The sequence below is a fragment of the Papilio xuthus genome, unplaced genomic scaffold (genome assembly GCF_000836235.2).
Source record: "Papilio xuthus unplaced genomic scaffold, Pxut_1.1 DF825017.1, whole genome shotgun sequence".
Classification (NCBI taxonomy): Eukaryota; Metazoa; Arthropoda; class Insecta; order Lepidoptera; family Papilionidae; genus Papilio; species Papilio xuthus.
Genome location: NW_013533632.1, coordinates 6770286 through 6797808, shown reverse-complemented (window position 1 = coordinate 6797808; position 27523 = coordinate 6770286). Strand labels below are relative to the sequence as shown.

Genomic DNA, 27523 nt, shown 5'->3' with positions numbered 1-27523 from the left:
TAAATCATGAACTTTGCGTCCGGAGCATGGGCCCCAGATTGCCCCACCCTAGTTCCCAGGCTGCTAATACCATTAACATTTTGTTGCTAACATAAATACGTATTAAAGTATTTCAAATTCTGTATAGTATAGTTTAAAAAAAGACATATTTTGGAGTACCATATGCCTAAAACCAGATATTTCTTAATTTTTTCTAGGCGGGGCACAAACCAAAAAATACCAATCCCGACCACTTATTTTACAATAACCTTTTACGTTTACTCTATTATGAAAGTAAGGTAAATAATCAGTATAAATTAATCTGTAAATCGATAATTTTACCAATGTATGAACTTAGCGCCCCGAGCATGGACCTCGGCTTGCCTCGCCCTGGATCTAGGGCTGCTAATACCATTAACATTTTGTTGCTAACAAAAATACATATTAAAGTATTTCAAATTCTGTATAGTATAGTTTAAAAGAAGACATATTTTGGAGTACCATATGCCTAAAACCAGATATTTCTGATTTTTTCTAGGCGGGGCCACAAACAAAAAAATGCTGACCCCGCCCTTATTTTATTTTTACCTTTTACATTTATTCTTTTATGAAAGTAAGGTAAATAATCAGTTTAAATTAAACTGTAAATTGAGAATTTTGCTAAATCATGAACTTTGCGTCCGGAGCATGGGCCCCAGATTGCCCCACCCTAGTTCCCAGGCTGCTAATACCATTAACATTTTGTTGCTAACATAAATACGTATTAAAGTATTTCAAATTCTGTATAGTTAGTTTAAAAGAAGACATGTTTTGGAGTACCATATGCCTAAAACCAGATATTTCTTAATTTTTTCTAGGCGGGGCACAAACCAAAAAATACCGATCCCGACCACTTATTTTACAATAACCTTTTACGTTTATTCTATTATGAAAGTAAGGTAAATAATCAGTTTAAATTAATCTGTAAATTGAGAATTTTGCCAAGTCATGAACTTAGCCTCTGGAGCATGAGCCCCGGCTTGTCCCACCCTAGATCTGGAACTGCTTATATAATAAACATTCTGCTGCCAATATCAAGACATATTAATGTATTTCAAATTCCATATGGTATATTTTAAAGAAAAACATTTCTTGGACAACCATATGCTTTAAACCGGACATTCATTTAGGCTTGCAATATAAGATGTATACTATTACCATTTAGATTTTGCTGCTAATATCAAGACATGTTATTTACTGTATTTCAAATTCCACATTATATAATTTATCGACATTACTCGGGGAACAGTAAAGTACTACCATAAAATTCAAATAAAAATAATGATAAAAAAAAATAGGACTGAATTGGCACAAATAATTAAATTAATAAGACTCCTTTTTCATATTTAGACCTAATTTTTTGGCATTTATGCACATGCAGCTAGTAATAAATTAAAGCATTTTATGATAGTCGATCAGAATACTTATGATTTCATTAAAGACTCAGAGTTCTACATAAAACTGTTTCTTACAGTTGTGTAGCACCGCGTCAGGGCTAAAGCGATTAAGATGGATGACGAGGAATATTTAGAACTATTTCAAACAGACATTGTAGAGGGTATAGTCGACCTCTTAATTGTGCAGTCGGATGTTAGTGATTTCTCGATTGAGTAAGTACGACTTTTATTGATTTGTCCTTACAATAGTCCTGTGTGGCAGCTGTTAGTAATCCCATGTTTGAAGGCAAATATTAATGTAATCAAAATTGCGAAGTATTATTATTATTAACAATGTGTTGTTTTGTTGAGTTCCTTCAACAACTTTTTAAGAAATTGCCTTGCCCAAAGTAAAGATGTAAGCTTATTCAAAAACATAATTTGGCCACAATAATATATGTTATCTGCTTCTGTAATCATGAATTCAATACTTTATATCTTACAATTAACTCAAGTTATTATTAGTAAACATTGAGTCTGTACTACTAAAATGTTGGATTTTTTATTATGTTATAATAAATACATTAATTTTAGGCCATCCGGTAATCCGCTTGTAATGGCCGCACTGACAACAATGACGCAGTCTGAAGAGAACTGGCTGCATGTGGTAGGATGGTCCATTCGAAAGGTTCCCAAGTTCGCTTTAAACGTCATAAGAGACGTAATTAGGGACATGCCATGTCCTACTGTGGATACGGTTCACAGGGTATGTAGTTGTAATGTCTATTGAAATGTATGTATTTTTAACATTTAATATGCTAATAAAAATGTGGTTTAGTTGTTAGGCGACCTGTTAAAGCTATCGCCGAGGCGCGCGACGAATCCGAGCGACAATCGCCAAGCGGAGAGGAACATTTGCGTGGTGCTCACATGCCTAGCAAACAAGTTGGCAGGGAGAGCAAGTACACAAATATTCACACGGAATGTTTGCGACTATCTTTTCGAGTTCTTTGTAAGTTTCAAATGTATTTATATCCAAAATAAGAATTTAAAAAAATCGGATATCGTTGATGAATTGTTAAAATTAAAACCGTACAAGATCAATAAGGTGTATAACTTTATAAAAAAAACTTCAAAATAGATATCAGAAGGCAAGTATTCAATGTTAGTTTTGTAAAACATTCCAAAATAAATATATTACACAACCTGATATTTTGATCATTGTACAGTTTACAATAGAAAATATTTGTAACTTTAAAGGATGTCCAGGAATGACGTGTACAACGGAATACCACGGATTCCTTGGTCGAAATAATGACGATTTCCCCAACTTACCTCTATCCAAAGTTACATTCTTTAGCCGATTGAGGCCATTACAGTTTGCAAATTATTTTACATTCATTCAAATATCTCAAAAGGTCTTACATAGATTTAACAATATTAAAAACACCGTACTTGATTTAAAATAATACCTCTTCGGCCAAGAAATTTGTGGTATCCCGCTGTACAAGTCATTCCTGAACATCCTGTATATCTTTTTAAAAACAGGGGGCAACGTAAAAAGCTAACAAAATATTCAAACGAAAATACCCATGATCATGTTTTTAGCGGACTTTTCTTTTTTTTATAGCTAATGCGTCGAAAATCGCGCCAATTATTGATGGCTTTGCTTACATTGGAAAAGTTCGCTGTTGTACACGAAACCAAAACTATCATCGTAAAAAAATTTTCGCAACTAGAGAGAAACCCTTTATTCGATCTGTTGGAGTACGATAAATCCGAAGAAAACTATCCGCGTCAAATCGGATTTTGCGCCCGATGGGCTTTGGATAACGTTTGTAAGTGCTTTTATCTGGTTGTCCGTGTATAGCAAATACCTATTTTCCTATTCGCGGTTTGTGCGCTACCGTATCTTAAGTTGTAGAGAATTTATCTCTGGGAATTTTTTGCTGACTCCAGGTATTAAATTTGGTTCTAAAATAATTTAAAATTATTATTAAAATGTGTGTTTCTGTCACTGCCGCCATGCTATGGGAAAAAGAGGATGAGTGGTGTTAAGCTCTTTTTGTGAGGCCATCATGACCAGGGGGTGCCGATGTGGCCGACGAATATATTGCATCGTAATTACTTGTTTTATAATGAATATATTTCTTCTACAAATCTTGCAGCTCAAATTAAAACCACTTTCCGTTGACATATTTTCTGAAATCTGATATCTTAAGTTCCGATGACAATGCATTTTTTCATTCAGATTCTTTGTAAATCCAAGATGGCCACCCTGATAAAAAGGAGGCCATGTTTTGGCACAACCCCTCCCGCCATGCGTATCAAATAAAACGGCTTGACTAGTTGAATACGGTATAATGTTAATAAATCTAAAATGGTCGCTACTACAAAATGGTCGATAACACGTATTTAATATTAAAAATTTAAGTGTCAAATAAAAGGGCTTAACTGAGAAAATACCCTACTAATAAATCCAAGACGGCCGCCATTATGATATGGGCACCGGCATATTTTGATATCCCCTGAACATGGGTATCAAAATTTTGGATTTGACTAATAGTGGAAAGATCATTTCAATTCAAAACATTTTAAAAATAAAAATGACTAAAAGTAGGAATTGACTGCAAGATACTTTTTTTTAAAATACATACTTCTTTTTATAGTTCCAGTGACCAGGCGCCAGCCATCTTACTTAACTGTTGATATGAGTCGCATAAATGTGATTTTCAACCAAAATACCCAAAAATTTATGAAAATCTCTCCCGATGGATTGGAACTCCGTTGTGACACGGAGGATTTTGGAAGTCTGCGTGCGACATGCGGAGTGACCCATGGGACTTATTACTTTGAAGTTCTCTTGATAACGGGAGGTCCGATGCGCATTGGACTTGTTACGTCGCTGTCTCCAATGGTATATATAATTTTCTTCTTATACAAGTATACAAGTAGGGAATAACATTACAATTTTATTGAATGCGTGTTCATGTATCAAAAATGACAGGCGCCTATTTATCTTATTTTACTTTCCTTAATTCTTTTTTCCCAAAGGTTAATGACCGAGAGTAATGTTTATCATTCATATATGTCCAAATGTGATCACTTGGAGCCTAATCTGTTTAACCAATTTTGATAAATCTTCTTCCTCAGAGATTTTTTTTTAATCAGCTGATTTTATAATTGTTTTATAGACCGATACTTATGCCATTGGAAAGGACGATACTTCGTTTGGTTACGACGGCAGCACCAGGTGCCTTTGGAACAAGGGTGTTTCCCGCGACTTGTTTGGGATACATACTTGGCAACCTGGCTATGTTATTGGCTTTCTTGTGAATACCGTCAAGAAGAGGATTTATTTTGTTCAAAACAAGTCAACCGTGATCGTATCTTTGCCTGAATTCTTCAGTAATCCTCAGTGAGTATTTTCATATTTTTCTTATATTTTGTATATTTTTGATAGTAATGTCTAACAATTACTACTATAACAGGGGCAACAAAAAATACTACCCGGCAGTAACCATGGCCCCGTACGTACAGTGCCGTTTCAATTTCGGCTCCGAACCATTTTGCTACCGTTCGCCGGAAAGGGGCCCATACTCGACTTTCAATGAAGTCGGTAGCCTCACCCCCGAAGAAAAGATGGTAATTATGCCCTTACACAGGATTTTTTTAGTTGCGAAGTTAAGCTCTTAGGAATTTAGAAAAATATTATTACCTAACAAAACTTTAAAGAAAAAAGTAATCTTAACAATTAAACTTCATATCCGAGGAAATATAAAACTAAAAGCCTGAATTTTTAACTATTGATAATTTTGATTTATGTATTATGTCTGACTGTGATTTCTTGCAGGTGAAACCAAGGAACGAATTCCAATCGGAGAACTCCGTCTATAATGAGGACGCCAACGCGTGCGAAATCTGCTACGATAATAACGCTAACTCAAAACTGCTTCCGTGTGGCCATGAGTAAGTTTCTCAAAATTCACCAACATACTTAACTGTTTAACTCAAATTGGTCTCCCTTTTTTACCATCTGATTGATTTAAAAAATAATTTCTTTTCATTAATTTCAGCACGTTCTGCCGTGAATGCACGTCGAAATGCAAAGCGTGCCCCATTTGTCGCGACGCGATCACCGAGCGCGTCTAAGATGTATCTCATTTTGACTTTTAATTTTATGTGTTTTTAAATCATTTTTTTTATTTCACCAAATATATTTGTTATTTAGTTATTTACAATTTTACCTGAACGGGGAGAAAAACAAATTTAGTCGGCTGTCAACTGTCATTTGACATTTTTGTCATTTTAGGGATTTAAACAAAATGAATTCCTTATTGACTATGCCGGAATAAAAGATCTCCGAAGCCGGATTGCATGTACATCGACAAAATGCTATTTTTTTTTCGTTATGAAGTTAAAAAACAAAATTACTCATTTTATGATTTTTTTTTAAATTTGACAGAAATCGATATGTCGTTGCCATGAAAAGAGTCCACGGAATACTTTGTACTTTGTATATCTGTGGTACTTTTAATCATGTTTAAATCTATGATGAACAGTTTTTCTCCCCAATTTTATTCTCTATTTTATTTGTATTTTAATTAATTGAAAATAATTTTTAATCTATGATATTCAAATATTTATTAGTAGTGAGTAGTTGATGTCAAAGATTAGGTACAGTCATTGTTAAAATATATTAAACAATGCTTTATGTGTTTTTAACTTTAATCGCTTCATCTAAATGTTTTTGCCATTCTATTTACATACGTAAGTTTTAGTATTAAGTGTAGTGACGTGAATAATAGTACATTCCAGTTAACTGTTCCAGTAGCCGTAACAGCTAAATGGGCTGTACCTATTTGATTTTACAATGAGTTTAAACCCTTTCACCTTTTTATCTTCTGCAATCTGACTCCTGCCAAAAACTTTAAAATGCCGAAATACATATATTGTCTCGCTCAATCTCTGAAAAAACCAAGACAACATAAAACCAATATGTATTTTAACAATTTTTTCGGCAATGTAAATTCTCGTTCAATGTGATCTCTTTACAGTTATGTGATATGTTATCCTAGTAATGTACTATAAGTGCATATTAAAATTTTTAATTTTAAGTTTATGTATTTAGCACAATTTTGTTGCATAAAGTGTTAATTTTTTTATATTTTTTTTAATTTTTTTTTTATATTTGTTATTGTTCTTTTTTTGTGCAAAGTAGCTTAAGTGCATTCACATATTGTAGCCAATTTACAAATTAAAAATATAGAATTTCACAGAAATTTTACCTATTAATCTACAATCTCAATTTTACTCTTAAGACTGAATGTTTAGATTATAAGAATTTTGATGCTGAACGGTGGCAACGAGCGATTTGGTCATCTACGTGGATGGTTGGTGGACTCGGTGACCGCAACTCGTTAGCATCTGAAACTATAAAATAAGCTACGTTGTCTACCGTTACGAGACAGAGGATAAGACAGGAAAAAGACATTTTAAATTTATCGTCTTTCCTGTTAGTTCTAACTCCCCTTTCCATTATATCCTTATTATAATATAGGAAGGGAAGGAGGATTAGAATTTAGATTAGAAAGTTGTATTCTGTGTGTTTAATCTTGTAGGTGTTCTTGAATGTTTCATTGGTCGGGTTATGCCTCCCAGGAATTCAAGTAAGATAGTGCGATAAAGCATGCTTATTGGTGTTAACATTTTAAATCGAAATCTCAAAACTGCATTTCCCTCTGATGGTTATAAGTTAATATGTGTTATATACTTTTTTTAATTTAATTACCAAAAGAAACTGTTTACAAACAACTGTATTTATATTATGTCTGTATTGAAACATGTAATCTCTTTATTGAATAAATAAATGTATGAAAATAACTGTATTTTATTTACGAATATTTCAAAGTTGTTTTCTGCGTAACTGTACCAAAAATACCATACTTATTTTAACATAATTGACGATAATGATACAAAGATTATCCTTGTTGGCTATAACTTGACGAACAGGTTAAGAACGACTGGTAATGGCGACGAAAGAATATTATGTCATTATCTTTGGCGAAATAGAGATAGCAATACTTTTTAAACGGCGATTTTGATTTCAGAAACCCACAGTAAGTCGCTTAGTGACTAGAATCGTAGTCATAGTTTCTACTAGTGCAAAATTTCGATCAATTCTTGACATTTTAAAACTAAAAGAATTGTTCTAGTTCTTTAACACGAACCTTGTGATCAACGCCCTCTGTGTTCTGCGCATGAAAATTCTGCAAAATATATTCACGGTTTGTGGAATATTACAGTTATAAGGTAAGCGCCATCTGCACTTTGCTGCCTTAACTATAATGTTGGATTTGCGTCCTGTCACCTTGACAAAAACATTGGTCACTTTAGATGTATTGCTGGTATTGTATCCGCAGTTTTACGTTGATTAGATTGACAATTTGTCTGGATAGGTTGAATGAAGATTGTATTGAATATTTTCGATTTTCGATGGTTGCTCTCATAAAACTTGAAATCGGCAATTTCGTGATTATTCATGTTTTGAATTATAGTAAATAAAATAGTTTCTTTCTAGTCCTACTTCATAAAGAATAAAAAAACTATAAAAAGATTTTTTTTACCAAAATTGTGGTTTTTGACAAACAAAAGAGAAAGGTTTTTAATGTTTCCTTAGTTATTGTAAGATACATAGCCAAATAATTTTAAAAAATACAAAAAATAATAAATTAATTATTTGTCGGATTAATTTTATTAGAAGATCGATTCTCCATAGTTGTTCGTAATGCGTGTATGGTCACGACACTATGATACCCGTCTATTAAGTACGAAATTAAACTTAATACAAAATTCATTCCCTACTTCGCAGGCGGCATTTCTCAAACCAGTCGTACTTAAAATGAAAAACGAACAAGTAATAATATCTCTTTTGTTATAATTATAACCAACCGCAACCGTCAGCGCGAAAATAAGCAAAATCAAATAGGCACAAGATACCACTATTTATAGCCTGTCCATGGGGGTCAGTGGTGAACTTACAAATACGTAATCACATGAAAAAAGAGGTCAAATAATACATACTCTTTAGTATCAAGAATACAATTTTGAATTGGTGGCAGTGTTCCGCACAGATAAACGTCAAATCAATATAAAACATGTCATCGTACAGCGATGATGAAATGCTTTGCAATAATATAACAATAAGGACAAAAGTCGTAAATAAAAGGAGACGTTGTAGTAGTATAAAGTAAGTACATTATTAAATCTATGCTTATTTTAACGAAAGATTGATGAGAGAGTAATTGAAGAAACAACATGAAGTATTATAAATTTGAGTACAAATAATATCTTCGATTTGTATTTATTTGTCTCTAATATTTATAAACAGTACAGTCAGCTGCATATATATGTATACATTTACTAAACTTTACACACTTGTATAGCCTTTGATTTCAAATTTACGCGTGCACTCGTCGATAAGATGTATTCATGTTCGGAAGCAACAGACGAATACGTGGATACATATTTCTGAAACCGATGTGTATACAAGTGTGTTAATGTATACATGTAAGTAGCTGACTGTACAGATTTTGATGAAACTTTATGATGATCTGAGGACCCCAGAGAATGCCTTAATTACCATCAGCATTTTATCTATTTTTTTATTAATTTAACAGTATAACATTTGAAGAAATTGATGCCGACCAAAGTTTAAAAATAATTGAAACTTCTTCTGAGCCCAATCTCGTATCAAGAGCCGCTTTAAATAATTCCATATCCAGCTTTGAAAGTGATAGTTTAGATAAAATGGTTGCCGATCTTGAATTACGTTACAATATTAATACACAAGATGTCAACAACAGGCAAGATGATAAAATTGATATTCAATTTGAGAATTATAAGCCACGGAAAATTATGTTCGAACATGAGAAAATTGAAAAAGACGACACAGATTCTGTAAAACATATTTCCCCTAATTTATCTAATCAATGTTCTATTTTGAAAACGTCCAATAAATTGATAAACAATCATATTAAGGTACATAAATGTCCAGCTAAATATAACTTATTTGAACATATAAGAAGTCCTGTAGCTATGTATATCAAACAGAGTCCACAAGTTCCATTATTACAAAACGTAAAACCTGAAAAGTCTTTAGAGGGAACTAATTTAACTACCGATTTCGGGAATTGTTTGAAGACGAAATACAACTTGAATTATAAACCTTTGCCAACAGTAGCATATAAGAGTGCAAAGAACACTAAAGTGGTATGTTTTTAATTATATTACTATTTACCATTCTTCTATTTACAATAATAATACAATACTTAAAATCACGTCTAAACTGTAGTCTGGTGTATGCAGGCTATTTGTAGACTTGTCGGGGATCTTATCAAAGTGAGTTGCATTTGTTGTAAAGTCACATGGCAATTAAAATCATTCACCCTGATGGGAAACCCTCGAAGGCTCGGAAACTATATGCCACAAAAAAACAAGCCGAAACAGAATTTAGCCTTGATGTAAGTGGTTATTGATTTTGATGCCATTGATTTATGGCATGGCATACCTGTGTATGAAAAATAAATTAAACAAAATCCAATTTTATTGTTTTTATGTTGACTAGTGGTAGTTCTCTTTTTAATTTGACTCAAAATAGCTTTACTAATTTTACATTCGTCTGTTCTCGCAATTCTCTTAAAATAGTGTACTAATATTTCGCATAACGTTGTGACAGGTCTTGGGTTCAAATCCCGCCATGTACCAATATGATCGAATCGATCGATCGAATTTAAAATGTACAATGTGTAAAGTCAACCAACGCGCAGTGTGCCGGCGTGTTTGACTGTGGCCTAGTCAACCGTAACTAAGGGTAGGCTCCGAGACTCTCGGGGTCTCGTACAATGGTCTGATAATCTACTTGTTTACCTATTTAATGCTCTGATTGCCAACAGCTTGAAATCCCTGACGAAAAGAAGTTACCTCGATGTCAATGGGCAGATAAGCTAACCTCATCTCTTCCTAGAGCTGTTGTGATAAGACATGTCCAAAGAAGGAATATTACTTTAACGAAAAAAGAAGAATCGCTTGCTGATAACAGTTTTGCTGATCTAACTCTGCACCAAGCGAAATTGTCTATTTGTACATTGGAGAGTGCTTATAAAAAAAACAATGTATAAATATTTTTTATTATCAAAGTTTTGTTAAATAAATTAATTATTTGTTAGAAAGTTCCAATTATGAATTGTTTCTTTCTAAAATTACCAAAAAAATATTAAAAGAAATATGGCAATATACTTAAGATTAATTGAGATCTTTCTGCCGCGCTCATACTCTATAATTGATCACTAAAGAAGCCCCTTAGTGTAGATTTTACAACTAAATTTACACTATGCAAGAACACTAAATAAAGGTGCAGCAATTAGTATCATCACTGTTCTACAATGAATGTACAAAGCAAATATTGTACCGTACTTTTTATTCGATCTTTTTATTTAGAAGCTGGTTATAGTTTGACTCACATTTTATAATTTTAACAAAGACCCTTTTATAAAATATTGATTTTAACGCCCCTAAATAACGTGTCTACGATGACGCGGCATCGTTTATCTTCCTAATTACCGAATTTCGGAAGTCGTTATTGTGTTGACATATAGATGTGCGATGTGAAGAAGGTTTTTTGTTGAACAGCAGAGATATGGGGCGTAAATTTGTTGACTTGCAATATGTTAGCTCACATAGAAGAAGTATGCATGCGACTTTGTTTCTGTGACAAAAAAAGAGTATATTTCGTTGTCGAGTTACTCAGTGAAAAGCAAAATCTAACCCACTTATTAAGAAAAGGTATATACGATGGGCTAATTCTGATTTTATCTTGCTGTTCTCTTAAATTTTTATTAAAATGATTCATGATATTAAGGTATTTGTTCCTTTGCAAGATTATAAATTAAGAAAATGTGACGCTGTCACTATTTTACACAGCACAGTTTTATTAAATTTGAAAAACACTTTATTTTGAATACGGAATATAGGTTACTCACCTACTTGACAAGCTTTCATAAAATACAAGCAAATTTTTATTTTTATTTATACATTTACACTATAAATAATTAAAAAAATAAGTTAAGATTTAAAACTTCAATATTAAATATAAATAATTTGAATTCTTGATAATAAATCTAAATTCATTATGAACCTACGTCAGTGGAAGATTATCGAGGGCTTTAACAATGTTGCCTCGCAAATGGATTTTTTTTATAAAATGCTTCGCTTTTGTGGTGCCATGGAAAATTGACGGTTGGCCGATACAAAGGGTATTGCAAAAGGGATAGGGGAGGGTTTATAGCGTGAAGAGATACGAAAGTCGGACGGGCACCGCCTCTGAACGTGCTTTGGGCGTGTGCTGCCGTGGAGCTTTACATCGAAGGAATAACGAAAGGGACGGTACGAGGCAGAATATCAATGTTAAAGCGAGATGTAAGTTTCGCCCGTGAAGGCGGGGCGCGCGCGTCATCGTACATCCGGCGAGTTCGGCCACGACCCCGCTCATTCGTCTCTCGTTTAGCGTCCGCTATGTAAACGGGCCTTGTTGTGAATCTAAACAAAATCAGTCAGTCGTCGTTTTGTTGCCGCGAGAGGAACGCGTGGAGGGTGAGTCGCGTCGGCCCGCGGTGGATGATGTCGCGACAGTGAACGTGTGCCGGCAATATGCACGCGCTCTTTGGTGAACAGAGCCCGTACGCGTACCGCGGAGCGGCCGCCGGCGGCTACTCGGCCGGAGTGACCCCCTACACCTACGAACAATATCGCTACGGCTACGGGGCTCCCTATCTCCATCCTCACCAGCAACATGTCGGCACCCCCAAAGATATGGTCAAGCCGCCCTACTCCTACATTGCCCTAATAGCCATGGCCATACAGAATGCACCCGATCGCCGCATCACCCTCAATGGCATATACCAATTTATTATGGAACGATTTCCTTATTACAGAGAAAACAAACAAGGCTGGCAAAATTCTATAAGACACAACTTAAGTCTTAATGAGTGCTTTGTGAAAGTGGCTCGGGACGATAAGAAACCTGGAAAGGGTAGTTACTGGACTTTAGATCCGGATTCATATAACATGTTCGACAACGGGTCTTATTTGCGACGGCGACGCCGTTTTAAAAAAAAGGATGCATTGAAAGAAAAAGAAGAGGCTCTCAAACGGCAGCAGCAGTTGCAACAAGCGCAGGAGGCGTTCGCCGCTCAAGAGGCGCTAAGTGCGGCGGACTCGCTCGCCCAGCCGCGCGATGTGAAACCAGACGTGAAGCCACGGATCTTCGAGTGCCGGCCTAAAAGAGAGCCGGGGGCGGAGTGCCTTCGATACGACAAACCCTCAGATTCTATGGAGGAATTCAGCGAACCTCGACTACCACCGTCTGCGGTCTACTGCTCCCCTCAGCCTTATTCGTTGGCGGCGGAAGAATTTCGTGCCGCCACGTCGGGTTGGTATGCGGCCCCCGAGCCTACATCCGAACAGTTGCCACCGGCTTTTCGAGACCTCTTTGAGCCACCGAGTTGTCAGCTGGCTGGGTTCCGCGGCAGCTCGCCCTCTGCCGACGCCTACCGCGGGTCGCCGCCTCCACATCACCACTACCGCACGCCTGCGCCCTCCTATTACCATCACCAAGCGTGTGTGGCTGCAGCGCCCGCTCCCGCTCACAAGTCCTACTGAGACTTTGCTTACAGGTAAGAATGCTATTGGTTCTTTAAACGCTAGCGCATTGCGAAGTTTTTTGACATGATGTATAGGCCGCGTTCGCGAATTTGGCTGTGCGAGCTGCGAGCGTCCAACCCCAAGGGACAAGGGATGGGCGCCGGGGCACCTCGTGACGTGGTTGTGGTTGCAGGAGGCCGGCATCATACGGCGCCGAACGGATTTAGCCGCGCGCGTCAGTTCCAGATCGGATAAATATAGCGCAGTAGCCGGAGATGCCGTGGAGGCAAGTGCCGGCGCGTCGATAACCACTGTTTACAGATCGGCGGCCGACCCTGCCGCCTCCCGCTCCGTTCACACCTATAGGTATGTCGAAACTCCACATGTGTTCAATGCTTAGTGTAACAATGCGCTGCTAGCGGCGGGTGTGCGTCTGCCGCGGCCGCCGCGCTAGCGTCTGCGAGGCGATGTGGTGTGCGTAAGCTGTCCGGTTCTAGCGCTGTCCGATGTTTTACGGAAGCTACAGACGGTTGTTTTGATGAGTTCTGGACATACGTTTTCCATAGATCAGCTGAACGTATGTATTTATCAAGATTGCCAACTTGTTGACCACGAGCTGCTAGATTAATGTTGACTTGTTGAAGTATCTTGATTGTATTTATGCATATATGTATGTACTAGATATAAATGCAATAAGGTATTTTTTTTAAATTTTATAAGTTATAATCAAGAAAAAAATACGTTTTTAGTTAAAGCCGAAAGTATGTTGTATGTAAGATATTTCATAATTAACAATAACAATCGTAGATGACCTACAATTTTTATAGTTAAGTGTCTCATAGGATTTCGTAAACAGCTCTGTTTTCAATGTAAAACTAAAGAGTTGTCTACATGGTTTGTATTAGATATATTTGAACTCTTGCAAACTACAAAAACTCAAAGCTTATCTCTCGTACTCGTATATCTGTCAAATCTGTGATTTGACCATCTGGTGACCAAGTGGTGTTAGTTAACGAAGTAAAAAATGTTTTCTAAGCCCCTTGCATCCTTGCATTGTTTAAGCACGTTCGTTAGTTTAGGGACATTGTATGTAGTAAAGGTAATAGTAGATATAGATAAAGTCTGCTGTGTGATGTGTTTTTGAATAAAAAATAATCAAAAGTTATGGTCATATTTTATAGATATTTTATATACCTACTACTACCGTAATAATGAACTAACGCTCATTATTAAAAACCATAATGGCTATAAAATAATTGATGATTATTACTCAATTTTATACATCAACAAGTCTCAGCTTAATGATACCTTTTTTAATACCTATAAATATTCTACATTGTCCAAAACAAAACGGCAAAAGTTCAAGTTAGAAAACTGATCGTTCGTTTATGTTTTAAATCCACCGTATACTCCGATGTCCATCAAACATCTCGTAAAACTTTACGTAGTATAAACTTGAAAAACACAAACAATATTGTTATGAAAGTAATAAATTTACCGATACTAGCTATTAGCTTCTTAACGATTGTGTTGTGGTATCTACTACTTGAGCGAAAATATTAATACTAGTCACCTATTGGTCAAAATTTGACCATAAATACATTGGTTTAAATTAGCTTTGTGCACTCCTTCACATTAATATCAAAAACGTTAAAAGGTGGTACAAACTTTTCTATTCACTGGTTTAAATAATTATAAACATACAGTAAATTCTCCTTATTCGCGATTTGAAAATCGGCGGGTAAAAAAATGGCGACCAATTCAAGCGTTCACGGCAAAATATTTCGCCATACACGGTTCCCGACAGTCTATTCTGTTTAAATTATTGTCTTTTATTATCACTTTGGCATTTTTATACAAGTACCCATTGCTCTCTTTATTAAAAGTCTACATGCAAGTGTTTTTGCTTATTTTTGAAGTGTCGTTTAGTAAAAATCGTCTATTGTTAGTTGCTGTTTTTTAGCACAGCGAAGTCAATCAAAAATTGACTAATAACTGTAAATGTATTTCATTGTATCATATTTTTCTTCGAACATTAAATGTCAAGAATTCGAAAATTTCTAATTAATATCTTTATGTTAATTCCTACTAATATGATAAATGCTAAACATGGATGTAAGGTTTGATGAACGTTATCTTTTCTCTAGAACAGCTAGCTGAAATTCGGCATAGATTTAGAACACTAGCTGTCGCCCACAAGTCTGTCCCCGTGGAATTAAAATAAAAATTTAATGAGTCACCAATGTGTCCTTCCAGACTATGCTCTACGTTTATGCCAAATTTCAGCCTTTCCGGAGATACCTTCCACCAAACATCAATGCATCTTAACATTTGCCTTTATATTTTTGGTAAGATAGACTGGAAAAACACAAAGAGTACTAATTATTATTCATTCAATTTCGCGCAGACGGAGACGTGAGAAAAGCTCATTTACAATAAAGCTTTAACCTCTACAATTTTATCTTTTAATATTTCCGCTGATAAGATTCAAAGAGGGCATGATAATAAAATAAAATGACAAAATATTTCTTGGGATAAAAAAATGGTTATAAACTCAGCCTTCCGGCTCTACAGGATTACAATGGGATACTAAAGATAAATCTATTTAAGTCATTAAAATCTCTCAGCGATTCTTCAATATAAAATACGATAAAGCTTTTGTCTAGATACATGTTATCTGTGGATTTCCATTGACCATTGCATGTATGAAACATATAGATAGCTATCTCTGTCATTCTATTAAAAAAAAAGAAAATACACTTTCGGTGGAAACTCTGAATATTAATGTAAATCGTTGTTATGTGATTAAATAAATATCACACATACCATGTTTGGTTAAATATAAAAAAATATTTATCACCACATAAATCGTGACCAAATTAAATATATTTAACCCTTATTGTGGCAAGATTCCTTTTTTGAAGAAAAGCAAAAAACAAAGTTAAAAAAAACTAAGTTAAAAATAATTTTATACTTATCGTATATTTTTATAAAGTTATATGTATGGTATACTATACAAAATGAACATAAGGGTTAAAGATATAATTCAAAATAAAAGTAATTCGCGTAATTTTTGTCTAATCTCTTGTGTTATTAATCTATGTATAGAATATAGAAATTACGCTGATGAATTTATTCGTACGTTATTTAAAATTTTGTCATTTAAAAGATTGTCTTAAATTTTTATTAATGTAACAAATAGAATTGCTAATTTTAATGTTTTTTGTCGCAGGTAAAACGGATGAGACAACGGGAGGCGGATGCTGGGAGATTTAAGATAAAGTCGGAAACTTTGTGATTGTGAACTTGCAACAAGGTGCACTGATCGTGTGAAAATGTTACAATTTGCGCTATAGTTTATCTCTGGAGAACTGTAGATATTATTTATAGTGCAAAATCAGTTGTCAAAACGATAACTATTTAGTAAATAATGGTGACGACTCGATTTCGAATTTATGTTTAATTAGGAGGAATGTTCAAAGTGACTTGCGTATTGTATGAAAATGACATAAAAAAAATTATGTAAATAAAATATGACATTTCCTATTATAATTTAAGATAGAACAACAAAAATACGAAATAATTATTTAAATTATAATCTAGTCTTTTGTTTGATAATATTCAATAGGTACTTGGAAATATTTCAATTCTGTATTAGAAGATTTTGTGACATTTTTAATGTATCTTTACTAGGAATATGTGACCGAAAACGATATTACTCTTATAGCATTATTAGTTTTAAATATTTAGATGTAATATTACTACTGTCATGTATATTTAGATTTAAAAAATTAAATACTCAATGCAATTACGAACTGAAAAAATAGCTTACAACTATATGATATATGAAATTAAAAAAAATAATTTTCAGCTTAGAAAGTAGTTCATAATAATTGTATAACTATAAATATTTGCAAAACATCGTTAATTAAATGCTAATGTTTTTTCTTACATAAAAAAGAGTACTGCAAGATTTTTAACGACAATGTCTTTGATTCCTTTTGTTTAAAAACAAAATTGAAATACGGATTTTTTAAATGTATAATATAGAGATGTAAAAATTATTCGTAAATAAGTTCTAGATGTGTTATTTTCAAGCAATTCTATTATTATTTGTAAATAACCATTTTCGAGGTTTTTAGACAGCACATTATGTAAAATTTTGCCCGTATTTCTTACTGGAATAGTTTTATAATTGTTAAAATCTTATATACTGCGTAATTAGAAAGTTTGAATATAATTTAAGATTGAAATTAGCTATTATATGGAGCCATGTTTACAGTATGTGACTGCACTTTGTGTAATTTGCGTAATTACAAGTACCTAACCAGTATGTTAATATAGATTTGTGAATAAATCTTTTTGAACGACTATTTGTATTTGTGATTTGGTTAAATTTATCCCAGTAAAATAATTAGTACGCATTATACAACAGAATTAAAAAAAAAGTATATTGCAAATATTAAGACTTAATTTCCATTTCCATAATAATAAATATATATTTTTCATAATAAAAAAAAACACATCTACCAAGGAATTGATAGAAAAAAATATTTTGTTAAAATACAAAAAATCTTTACGATTTTTTCAAAATTTTTCAAATTCGATGTGATTAAATGATATTAACTATCACACGCATATTTCTATATACATTTTTATTCATATTCTATTTGATCTTAAAATTAATTTCATAGAATTTAAACTCTAAAAATTATTTACAAAAAGAAAAAAAAAACCGTCAAGTAGGCACTTTGTCACAGCGATTGCAGCGTCGAATGATTTTGACCAATCATCGTTACACTCAAGAAAACTTTTCCAAATAACCACATACATCTTCGATATCAAATGGTTACAATTAAATATAGTTGGATTATATTTTTTCATAAGAACGAAGACCAAGTTTCTTTGTATTGTATAAAATTAGCAATTATATTTCACTTTGTACAGTCCACTTCATTCGCGGTGTTCCAGTTACAAAATTGCCTTTAACCTCAGATAGAACCCTTTTCTAACAAATAATAATTAGAGAATTACTGCTTTTAATAATGTTGCACTTTCTTTAGTAAGTATGTTAATAATTTTATTCATATTTTTTAAACTTCTAAAAAATATTCAAGCTATATCGTGTATGTATTCCAGCGGTGGCCACTGCACTTGTACTTTCATTTCCACTCAACCAGGATCAGTCTGTACATTACAGTAAACGTAACCTCACACCGATACAATTTATAATGCAACTTATTTTTTTAAATGAATAAAAGAACAAAATTAAAATAAAATTAAAACAAAATGGCAAAATAATAATAATAATAAAGGATTTAAAATCTAACACTTGAAAAGATACATGTCATCGCAATCATTCAGGTTTATGATAGAGCGGAGGCACTCCATGGTTGATTTAGACCTCGCATTCCGTCGCTAACTCAAAAATTCAAGTGTCCATTCAAGGAGCTCATACTGGTCGTAACAATGTGAATGTGCTGACCAACTAGTTAGAGCTCAGGAATCACGTTATTGTAACATAAACACCTTTGGTTCCATTGAAATCAGGGTCCTACATTCATTGGTAGATTTTGACTGCGAGCCGCGTCAAGTGGTCTCTCTGTCATTTTGTGGCGGATTCTTTAGTTTGACGGCCACCACCTACCTCGTAGTTGACATTACGGATTTGTTATCTTTTGATAAAAATGAATTAGTTAGGTTACACTTCTAAATCTATCCATCTTATTATATAAAAGGATAAATTTTATGAAAATTTAAACAACATTGCGGTAAAAACTAAGAACAAATACATACTTTCAACTTACTCTTATTATCTCGAGAACGCCTAAAAAGTAGTTAAATGTTTTTATTTCCTCACTAATCGATAAATAAAATTGATAGCAGTTAACGCCCAATGGTTATTTACTTTTAGCGAACCCTATGATTACTAATCGTCTTAACCTTATGTCTATCTTTACTATTTGAATATTCACACTCACATTTCGGTGTTCATTGTGGAAGGTAAGGGGTGCTTATTTTGGCAGCGCTTCGGTTGTATCGGTCAATAACCCAGAGCTCTGTTTATTGTTTTTCAACTATACATATGTTGATATTGGCACAAAATGTATTTGTTTTAAAATTGGTAGTCTCGTGTATTGGTAGCAGGTAAACTTGCGTCACTATGGACACATCTGCCATCTCACGGACCACTTCTACAACGTAACACTGTGTACGTCTCAAGATACATTTTACAAAACAATATAAACACTGGTAAGTACGTGTCAACATAAAAAATAATTTACCGCGCTTCTTCTTTTATCTTTTATTCACTTTGTTTTCAGCCAGCTTTTATAGTCCGGATTTATTGAGTCGGATCTAAAACTCCGCCTGTAAACGGGAATGATCTTATAGTGGGGATATTGTGAAATATTAGTATTAATAAGATTTTTCTGTCTACTTCGCTTATAAGAAAAATCTCACTACATGAAGGTTTGAGAAAAGCTTACAATCTACTTATTTCGTGTCAAAACATGCATAAATATTCTAGTGTGCTAGCTCTGCTGTAACATTGACCTAAACACATTTTTGACATGTAATTTTAATGAGAGAGAGAGATAACAATAAACATGTTTTCATCCGATTCCTTTGTAAATTCCTACAATGCAAATGATGTAAGTACAAGAATGAGTCAGAGGTGATCACTTGCAAGGATTGAAGGTCAACAACCACCTCATCTGTACGGATTATCTCTGTCTTAACGCGATAATTTAATCCAATGTTTATCCAATGCCTCTAATAGTCCCGACGCACCGGAATGGTAAGCATCTGAGCGCGGCCATGTATCATACACATAAGAAAATAATCCGCCTGTCTGAATTACGACCGAGGGTGTACAGACGGCTCAATATTTAAGGGAAGTCTCTATTAAGTTATAAATCTTACCGACTAAATATTAACAACACCGCTGAAGTGTGATAAAATAATGTTATTTCAAGAAATACATACTTATTTTGTTCGTCCAACCTAAGGTTAATAAAAAATAAATGAAAAAAATGAAACTCAATATTATATATTATAAAATACTGGCCTGTTCGTTAAAATGTTAGCGGGAAAGAAACAAAAGTTAGAAAATGTTATATCAAACTTTGGTTCGCTTCAATTTCTATTCCTTTTCGTAGCTATACGCAAGAATATGTACACATTTTAATAAATATATGGGAAGTTAACTATATAGTATTTTTCAGAATAAATATACCTCCATGTCTGAAAAAATATAAAGAAAAAATGCATTCTTTCTCTAATACGGTGCATCCAAATAAACTTTTCTACTTCTCTCTAGCTAATGTGGCAAGAAAATAAGTGATGTGTTTACCGTCGCACTTAAACTAAATGCAGGCGTAAACATTATTCGTAAAGTGACGTAAGAAACAGGATCCCGAAAGCTACGATGTCCCAGCCAAAATGGCGTCACGCCCTTTGACTCCTGTTCCCCTCCCGAAAACGCCCCAAACTGACACAACGTCACTCAAAAGTATTGAGTGATGGATGCTAAGTGGTAGACAAAAACGAACTTTTTAACACATTTCTATATTCCTTAATTTAGACTAATTAGGTAAAAATATAATGGTATATTAAATTACATTTTTTTTTAAACTTTACACTTATATTTTTCCAAAAATATGACGGGACATAATTCTAACTAACCAAACATAACCTAACCTAAAAATGTTTACATTATTTTAAGTATTTTAAGAACACTACTCACATTTAATTTCTTCTGTTACTAACAGGAATCTACCCGCTAATCTAGAACTAAGTATTGGTCATATTTTTTAAATTATTCTTCCATCATCTGTTAGTGAAAAAGCGATTGAAAACTGAATGAATGTGGAATGTTTAAAAAAGTAAAAATGTCGAATTAGAAACGAAAAGCATTGCAAGCAGCCACCCGCAGTCTAGTCGAAAGCAATTCGATTTGACGACTATCTCACCTCCTACGTTTATATTGAAACTCACGTAAATATTTACACTATCGAGTTTAATTTGGCATGGAACCGACCACCGTACGCGGCGGCGGTATACCGTCCTTTGAGATCGGTTTCTGTGTTGAAATAACACAGAATATGCACTTAAAATGCACCAATTTTTCCTTTGATTTATAGCTATTTAATTATTCAATTAATTATTGTTGAATGCTCATATAATAAAAAATAACATTATTAAAAAATAAAAAATAAAACGATCGAAAAAAAGTTCAAAATTTTTTTTTCGAGCTTAATCTACTTCACTCAGAAGCGTTTATTGGGGAATTGTTTTAGTATAGATATAGTCCTAACACAAAAATAAAATACTAGTACAAATACTCCAGCCCATACAACGAAACGTGATCTCAAGAAGGGCCTCCGTACAAAGGCAACGTAAATCTTCGAAATTTATATTGCTTTTACAACGAAATCCTATAGTCGCGGGTATCGCGTTGCGGGCGCTCCGTAGACACAACATTTATTTGTCGACGTGAGTCGTCGACTAAAATCGCCGGATAGCCGAGATTTAAGTTGCCTTGCTTACGCAGGACTTTGTTTCAACAAAAGATTCAACGCTGTTTGTACGGTGCACACGAATCGCAATACTCGACGTAAGTATAAAATATTAATTTAGAAAAATTTACGTTGCTTTGTCTACAAAGGGGCTTAGTGTTTTAGTTTGCCTGTATTATTCATAGAAATGATTAGGCTAGTGCATTCTATTAATTTTCTTGGAATCACTAAAGGATATTTGTGTTGTCTGGCCAATGTTGCATATTTTGTGACTTGATATTTATTCATTGTTATGTCTATTCTAGGTACTATCGGAAGTCTACAACGGATGTCTTACTTTACATTTGCAGTATGCAAAAAAAGAATCCGACTTTTAAATTTAAATAACTAGAAATATGTTTTGTTAAAATAAAAAAAATGTTCTTTGTCCCTAAAAGCTCCAACAAACTTACGATAGGTGTATTAAAAGAAAAATGCACTTCTATAAATAAAAAATAATTGATCGATAAAAGATTCTGGTTTGTTTACAGGAATAAATTTGCCATAAGCCTGTTTTCTAGCCTTTAAGTAAAATAAGCAAAATGAAATAAAATTTCGTAGTTCTAAAAGTAACCCTTTAGTAAGTTGTGAGTCTCGGCCATGCCTCGGATCTCGGATCGCGGGTCCCTCCGCCGACATGTTTTTAGTTTACATTTAAATTACTAACCACTTGAAATGTAAATAAATAGACGCCTCGTAAGATAAACTTTACAACTAATCTCAACTTAATAACGTTTGTGTTACCGTGAGATCTTTTTGTGTTTAAACATGATTTATAGTCACAAGTTAGCAGAATTGTGTACTTTGTTTATGTATCTACAAATTCACTAACATAACCACAATATTAATCTCATAATAAGTCAAATAAACATATTATTAATAGAAAGTTTTATTTTTAAATTAATTTCGTTTTTAATATGATTTTTTTCACTACATGAGTAGTACTTATTTGATTTTAACTTTAAAAAAGTTAACACGAAATTTACAAGCCGAAACATAACTTATAAAATATTTTAAAATATAAAGCGGACTGGACATATGCGATTTTCGTAATTGGCGCATCAATTTCGTTCTGGCGTAAGGCAAATAACAAATTCGGACGCAAACTAGTTTCAGAAATAGAACGTATACGTGTTGCGTAACAAAACAATATTAATAACGGTCCATTCAGCTTTCCGAAGCGCGGCACAATTAGGTGTTTCCATGAATTTGGCCGACGCGCCGGGAACGTAGCATCGGTGCCGCCTGCGAACTGTCATTACTAAAATAGTGGCCCCAGAAAGGGTAGGCCAAGACATGGCCCATATGGACCCGAGTGCCACGCCACGCCACGCCGCTTCGCCGCGTTATTTTAATTTCTTTCTCACTGTCGTTGAATATATCCTGTACCTAACCAACACCAATGTTTTTTCAGTAATATATTTTTTTTTTACTTTATTAAAACCAAAATATTTATATTTCTATGTTACATACTTGCCAGTTTTATGTTTACTGTTTATCCCATAGAGTATAGTACTCTATTTTCATAGAAGATTCTTCAACATCGTCATCATTATTAGCCGGAGTTCATCCACAGCTGGACGTAGTCCTGAAGAATGTTCACATCATTTAATCACCGTTACATAAAAATATTAGGTATAATCAAAGAAGATGTTAATTATAAAACAACTAACAATTTTTCTTTGATTGATTTACAATATTTAGACTCAGTAGCATTCAAATATGATGAAAAATTTATTTCATTTTCTACAAAAAACATTGTGAGATAAGTGGCAAATGAATTATATTTAAATACAGATTAGCAGTGCTGATTAAAGATTAAATCCAACATGACATAGAGCAAGACTATTACAGTATTGTAACAATAAATCTTTACTTCAACATGAACACAAATTAGAGACGAGTGACAAATAGTTTTGTCGGAAATAGAAATGCTGACAGTGTAACACGCGTCGATCCCTCACCGCCCTAATGCTTTCTCATTCCATTTTTCATGTTAACTTAAAAATAGGTTTTCTTCCTTATTACTTCTACAGCTTCGAATCTAAATGATTATTGTCTCTATCTTTAACTAATTCGTCAAAAAAAAAACAACTTTTCATATCTTACTAATATTATAAATGGGAATGTTTTGATGGATGCATGGATCGATGGAGATTTGTTTGAAGGTAGAACGGCTAAACGGATCTCGATGAATTTTGGTATAAACATAGAACATAGTCTTGAAGAACACTTAGGCCACTAATTTTGTTTTTTTTTCAATTCGTGGGCGACAGCTAGTTTATTAATAAAAAAAACCTTCAGTTCTTGAACAAGACAATAAAGATGACGATTTTGTTCGCATTGAATTGTTTAATCATAACCTTACGATGGTTTTATGCTAAAATAATTAATTTAAAATCATATTTCCTTTATAATACCACCCCCTTCATTTCATTCAAGTTCTTTTGTTTTCCTATCATTTTGATGACTTGCATAGTCTAGTCTAGTTGAATAGTTTTACATTGAGCTTAAATACAAAAAAAATATTCGTCACCAATATTTTACGACCGTACAACCAAACTTGAATTGTAAAGCATCAGGATTAGTCTCAGTTACATATCAACTCTGCTTGTAAGATGAAAAATAAGCTTTAGTTACAGGTTTTTAATAAATTCTCTCCGTGTTTGTCAAAGGTTTGGTCAAAGGTATTTAAAGAACAATTAGTCGGCTGCTTTCCAACCCTTAGAGTAAATATTTGCCTGTTTCCGCCAACCCTCTTTTGGACCAGCGCCGCAATGGGCGTCCGCTCGGAGTTCATGGTTTAATATTTGCCCACTCTCCCTTATATACTATAGATAGCTTCCCCTTGTCACTGCTCCGACGATAAAAATAAATAAGGGTATGTATTGTACACATGAAAATCAATAAAAACCGCAATGAATTGAAACAGTTTTGTAAGTCGTCTTACTTTTGTAAATAATATAGATATAATCAAAACTTTGGACTGTATAAAGTACCTACCTATTATTAGTAGCCTGTGTGTTCTTCCTGACTATGCTCTACATCTATGACAAATATTAGCGAGATCCATACAGTCGCCCTACAGATACCTTCTAACAAACATCCATCATCATCATCAATCTATGGAGCAAAACTTTCGCATTAATAATTGTAGGATGTAATCATAATTATAATTTTACAATTGACTCTAACTGTTGACTCTTAATACTACAATTTATGATAATTACTCTAATTACTTTAAGGTCGAATTTTACAATTTAACATTGGATTTTAGTTCCTTAAAAAACAAAGAAGAACCTCAATATCTGGTGCATTTTAAGTTTGATCTATGGTAATTTGATAAATCAGAGATCAGATTTTAATAATTCATGGAAAGACAATTAATTCATATTTTGATCCGTAGGTTTTAATGCATGTATTTTGTGTTTGTTGCTTTGTATTCATCTCAGAAGTACAGTCAGGCTTGTGGATTTTTTAATTATTTTATTATAAGTTGTTCTATGACAAAAAAATACAACAAAAGTCAATACACATATCATAAATAGCTATATGCATTGAACTAACCGTGGGTTTTTGAGACCAAAATCCCAGTTTAAAACATGTTATCTCTGTTTTGTTAAAGATAATGACAAGGATGACGATATGTTTTTATACAGGAATTTTGGTCTCAGGAACCAACGGTAAAACATCTATGTTTTGACAAACATAACAAATGACCATACGATGTCAGCAATATATTATTCCTGTTTAAATGGCCGACTGTTTTGATTACTTTGTAAATAATTTCACACAAGCCTGTCCGAGATTCTTTAATACCTAGTTGTAAATGTGTTTAGTTGTAGTATTCGAAGTATGCGAATTTATACCGCATTTCAATCCAAACCCTAAGAATTTTCTCTACAGACATATTGCACATTTTTCATTAAAACACGAAAAATTCTGATAAAGACATTTTTATCTTATCGATAAAATCATTAGGATCAATGGCAACTTTTAGTTTGCAAAACCACCGCACTAAATCTTAAACATAAAAAAATATATCTGAAAAAATGAAATATCCTAATGGCCGCCATGTATACAATTTAATTTGATGTTCCACTGTTTATAATTTCAGGTCAGAATATTCATTTATGAATCAAGCGATCACGACGATAACGGTCATAATATTATTTATTTATTTTTTAATTTTATTGAATTACAATGCTGTAATTATTTTTAAGATTTTTTTATTTTTAACTGTAATCATCATAAGAATATCTCAATGCAATTTCTTATACCAAAAGGCATCAAGGCCGTGGTGCAGTTTCGGAGGCGGACCACCTAACCGTTTACGGTCCTATTTAGAAAAAAGAAAACATTAATTTTATTAGAATATCGAAACGCAGCGTAATCCAAACTTTCAAACACATTTCGGGCATTAAAAAAGACGTTTCGTGTTACGCTTTTCGTCGACTTTTCTTTGATTGATGTGTAAAAAAAAACAAAAATTAGTAGTGTTAGTCGGCCACCGCGGCGCTCATCGCCGGCGGTCTCGACCATACTTACAAAATTACCGGAATGTAATTAAATGTAGATAACTCGCGCTTTATAGACGGCTGTGCGCGCCTCTGTGTTTGTTTAGTTTGTTATAGACGTGTTTTTACGCAATCTGGAAGTCGTAAATCGTGTACAACAAATTATGTCGTTTACTCAAATGAAGATACCTACACCTTGCCGACATTTCTCGTTCTGTGAGTCTGGTTGGGGTGCGGGGAACTTGACAATATTTATTTTAAATAAATATTTTATTTACAAACTTTCTTCTAACAAAATCGGAACCTTGCCTAAAGGGACTCTTTTAAATAATATAATTTTAGTTAATTATTCGGTTTTAATATTTTTTTAACATCATAGATTTATGACTCTTCATTTGGTATTTAATATTAAAATGACGCTATTTAATATTTTAAATGAAAAGTCTATGATATTAAATAAAATAATTATTACGAATAATTACCCAAAAATATATTATTGAAAGGAGTCCCTTTGGGCAAGGTTCCGAAAAAACTGGCAGCGTTCCCTCTTTGAATAGCTAAACTAATACTTTGATCGAGTTAGCTGCCAGCTCTACGGTACCCTGTGATGTCGATATTAGGATTACTTTCTTCAAATGTTTTTTTTTATGTCATAAGGTGGCAAATGAGCAAGCGGCCACCCGAAATCGCTGAAATAGCGAAGTGAAGTGATCACAGAAAGAAAATATTTTCTCTTTTCATGCATCCTCTCATCCGGAAAATCCACTTCCACTTCCCAACCCTTTCAAAAAGGAAAAAAAGTGGGAAGGGAAAGAGGACTAAATTAGGCCTCCGGGACACACACTCATCAGACGAAAAGCGAAATTGCTTCCACTTCACGCCTGTCTTCTGTGTAGTCGTGGTATTTCACCGGGCGAGCCGGGCCAACTCGTGCGAAGATGTTAAAGCGGGCTCTACCACTGTTAAAATGTAATTCTTTACTTAAGTTTAATAGCTAATCTTCGCTGTACTTCTGATGTTTTACTAAAATGTCACATTTAAGATAATTAGATTTAATATTCTAATATTTATTGAGATTTTTTTTATCTTAAGAATGAAAAAAATTCAACAAATCAAGGAGGAACGAACAAAAAATTTGAAAAATAAGTTTACTTTCCAACGAAGAAGGCGGCAACCGCTAAGGTCTTTTTTTATATTAAACTGACTGAATCTGATCAGAATCTATACATTGAGACTAAAAAAACCACCACATACAGACATCACTTAAATATATTATATTATACTTACAGCTCATTATATTCTACTCAGAATTGAACCTAATATGCCAACAGCAGTTTTCCTTTCGGATTAATTA

At 33.7% G+C, this 27523-nt stretch overlaps 3 protein-coding genes across 5 annotated transcripts in view; all 3 read left to right on the top strand.

Moving 5' to 3' along the window:
- Positions 1-5635, top strand: part of LOC106126454 (RING finger and SPRY domain-containing protein 1-like) — a 7351-nt gene extending 1716 nt beyond the window's left edge. The window contains exons 1-10 of one of the 2 annotated variants that reach the window (XM_013324137.1): positions 843-917; positions 1493-1628; positions 1989-2160; positions 2233-2406; positions 3025-3232; positions 4064-4311; positions 4589-4812; positions 4886-5039; positions 5248-5363; positions 5471-5635. In XM_013324137.1, the coding sequence (XP_013179591.1) occupies positions 1528-1628; positions 1989-2160; positions 2233-2406; positions 3025-3232; positions 4064-4311; positions 4589-4812; positions 4886-5039; positions 5248-5363; positions 5471-5546 (1473 nt within the window). In that variant the 5' untranslated portion in view covers positions 843-917; positions 1493-1527 and the 3' untranslated portion in view covers positions 5547-5635. Of the gene's footprint in view, positions 1-842; positions 918-1492; positions 1629-1988; positions 2161-2232; positions 2407-3024; positions 3233-4063; positions 4312-4588; positions 4813-4885; positions 5040-5247; positions 5364-5470 lie in introns of those variants that run through there. The other variant, XM_013324135.1, reaches the window with a different exon arrangement.
- A 2916-nt stretch (positions 5636-8551) lies between these two features.
- LOC106126116 (uncharacterized) lies at positions 8552-10573 on the top strand. Its single transcript, XM_013323582.1, has 3 exons — positions 8552-8643; positions 9074-9665; positions 10349-10573. The coding sequence occupies exons 1-3, from the start codon at positions 8552-8554 to the stop codon at positions 10571-10573; spliced, it is 909 nt and encodes a 302-aa protein (XP_013179036.1).
- A 1408-nt stretch (positions 10574-11981) lies between these two features.
- On the top strand, positions 11982-16443 carry croc (transcription factor crocodile). Of its 2 annotated transcripts, XR_001228317.1 has the most exons (3): positions 11982-13126; positions 13288-13460; positions 16327-16443. XR_001228317.1 is itself a non-coding variant. In XM_013323652.1 (2 exons), exon 1 carries the CDS (start codon positions 12102-12104, stop codon positions 13110-13112), a length of 1011 nt encoding a protein of 336 aa, XP_013179106.1. In that variant the 5' UTR covers positions 11982-12101; the 3' UTR covers positions 13113-13126; positions 16327-16443. The 2 variants fall into 2 exon arrangements, 1 of the variants encoding a protein (XP_013179106.1); XM_013323652.1 differs by lacking the exon at positions 13288-13460.
- Positions 16444-27523: the final 11080 nt, after the last annotated feature.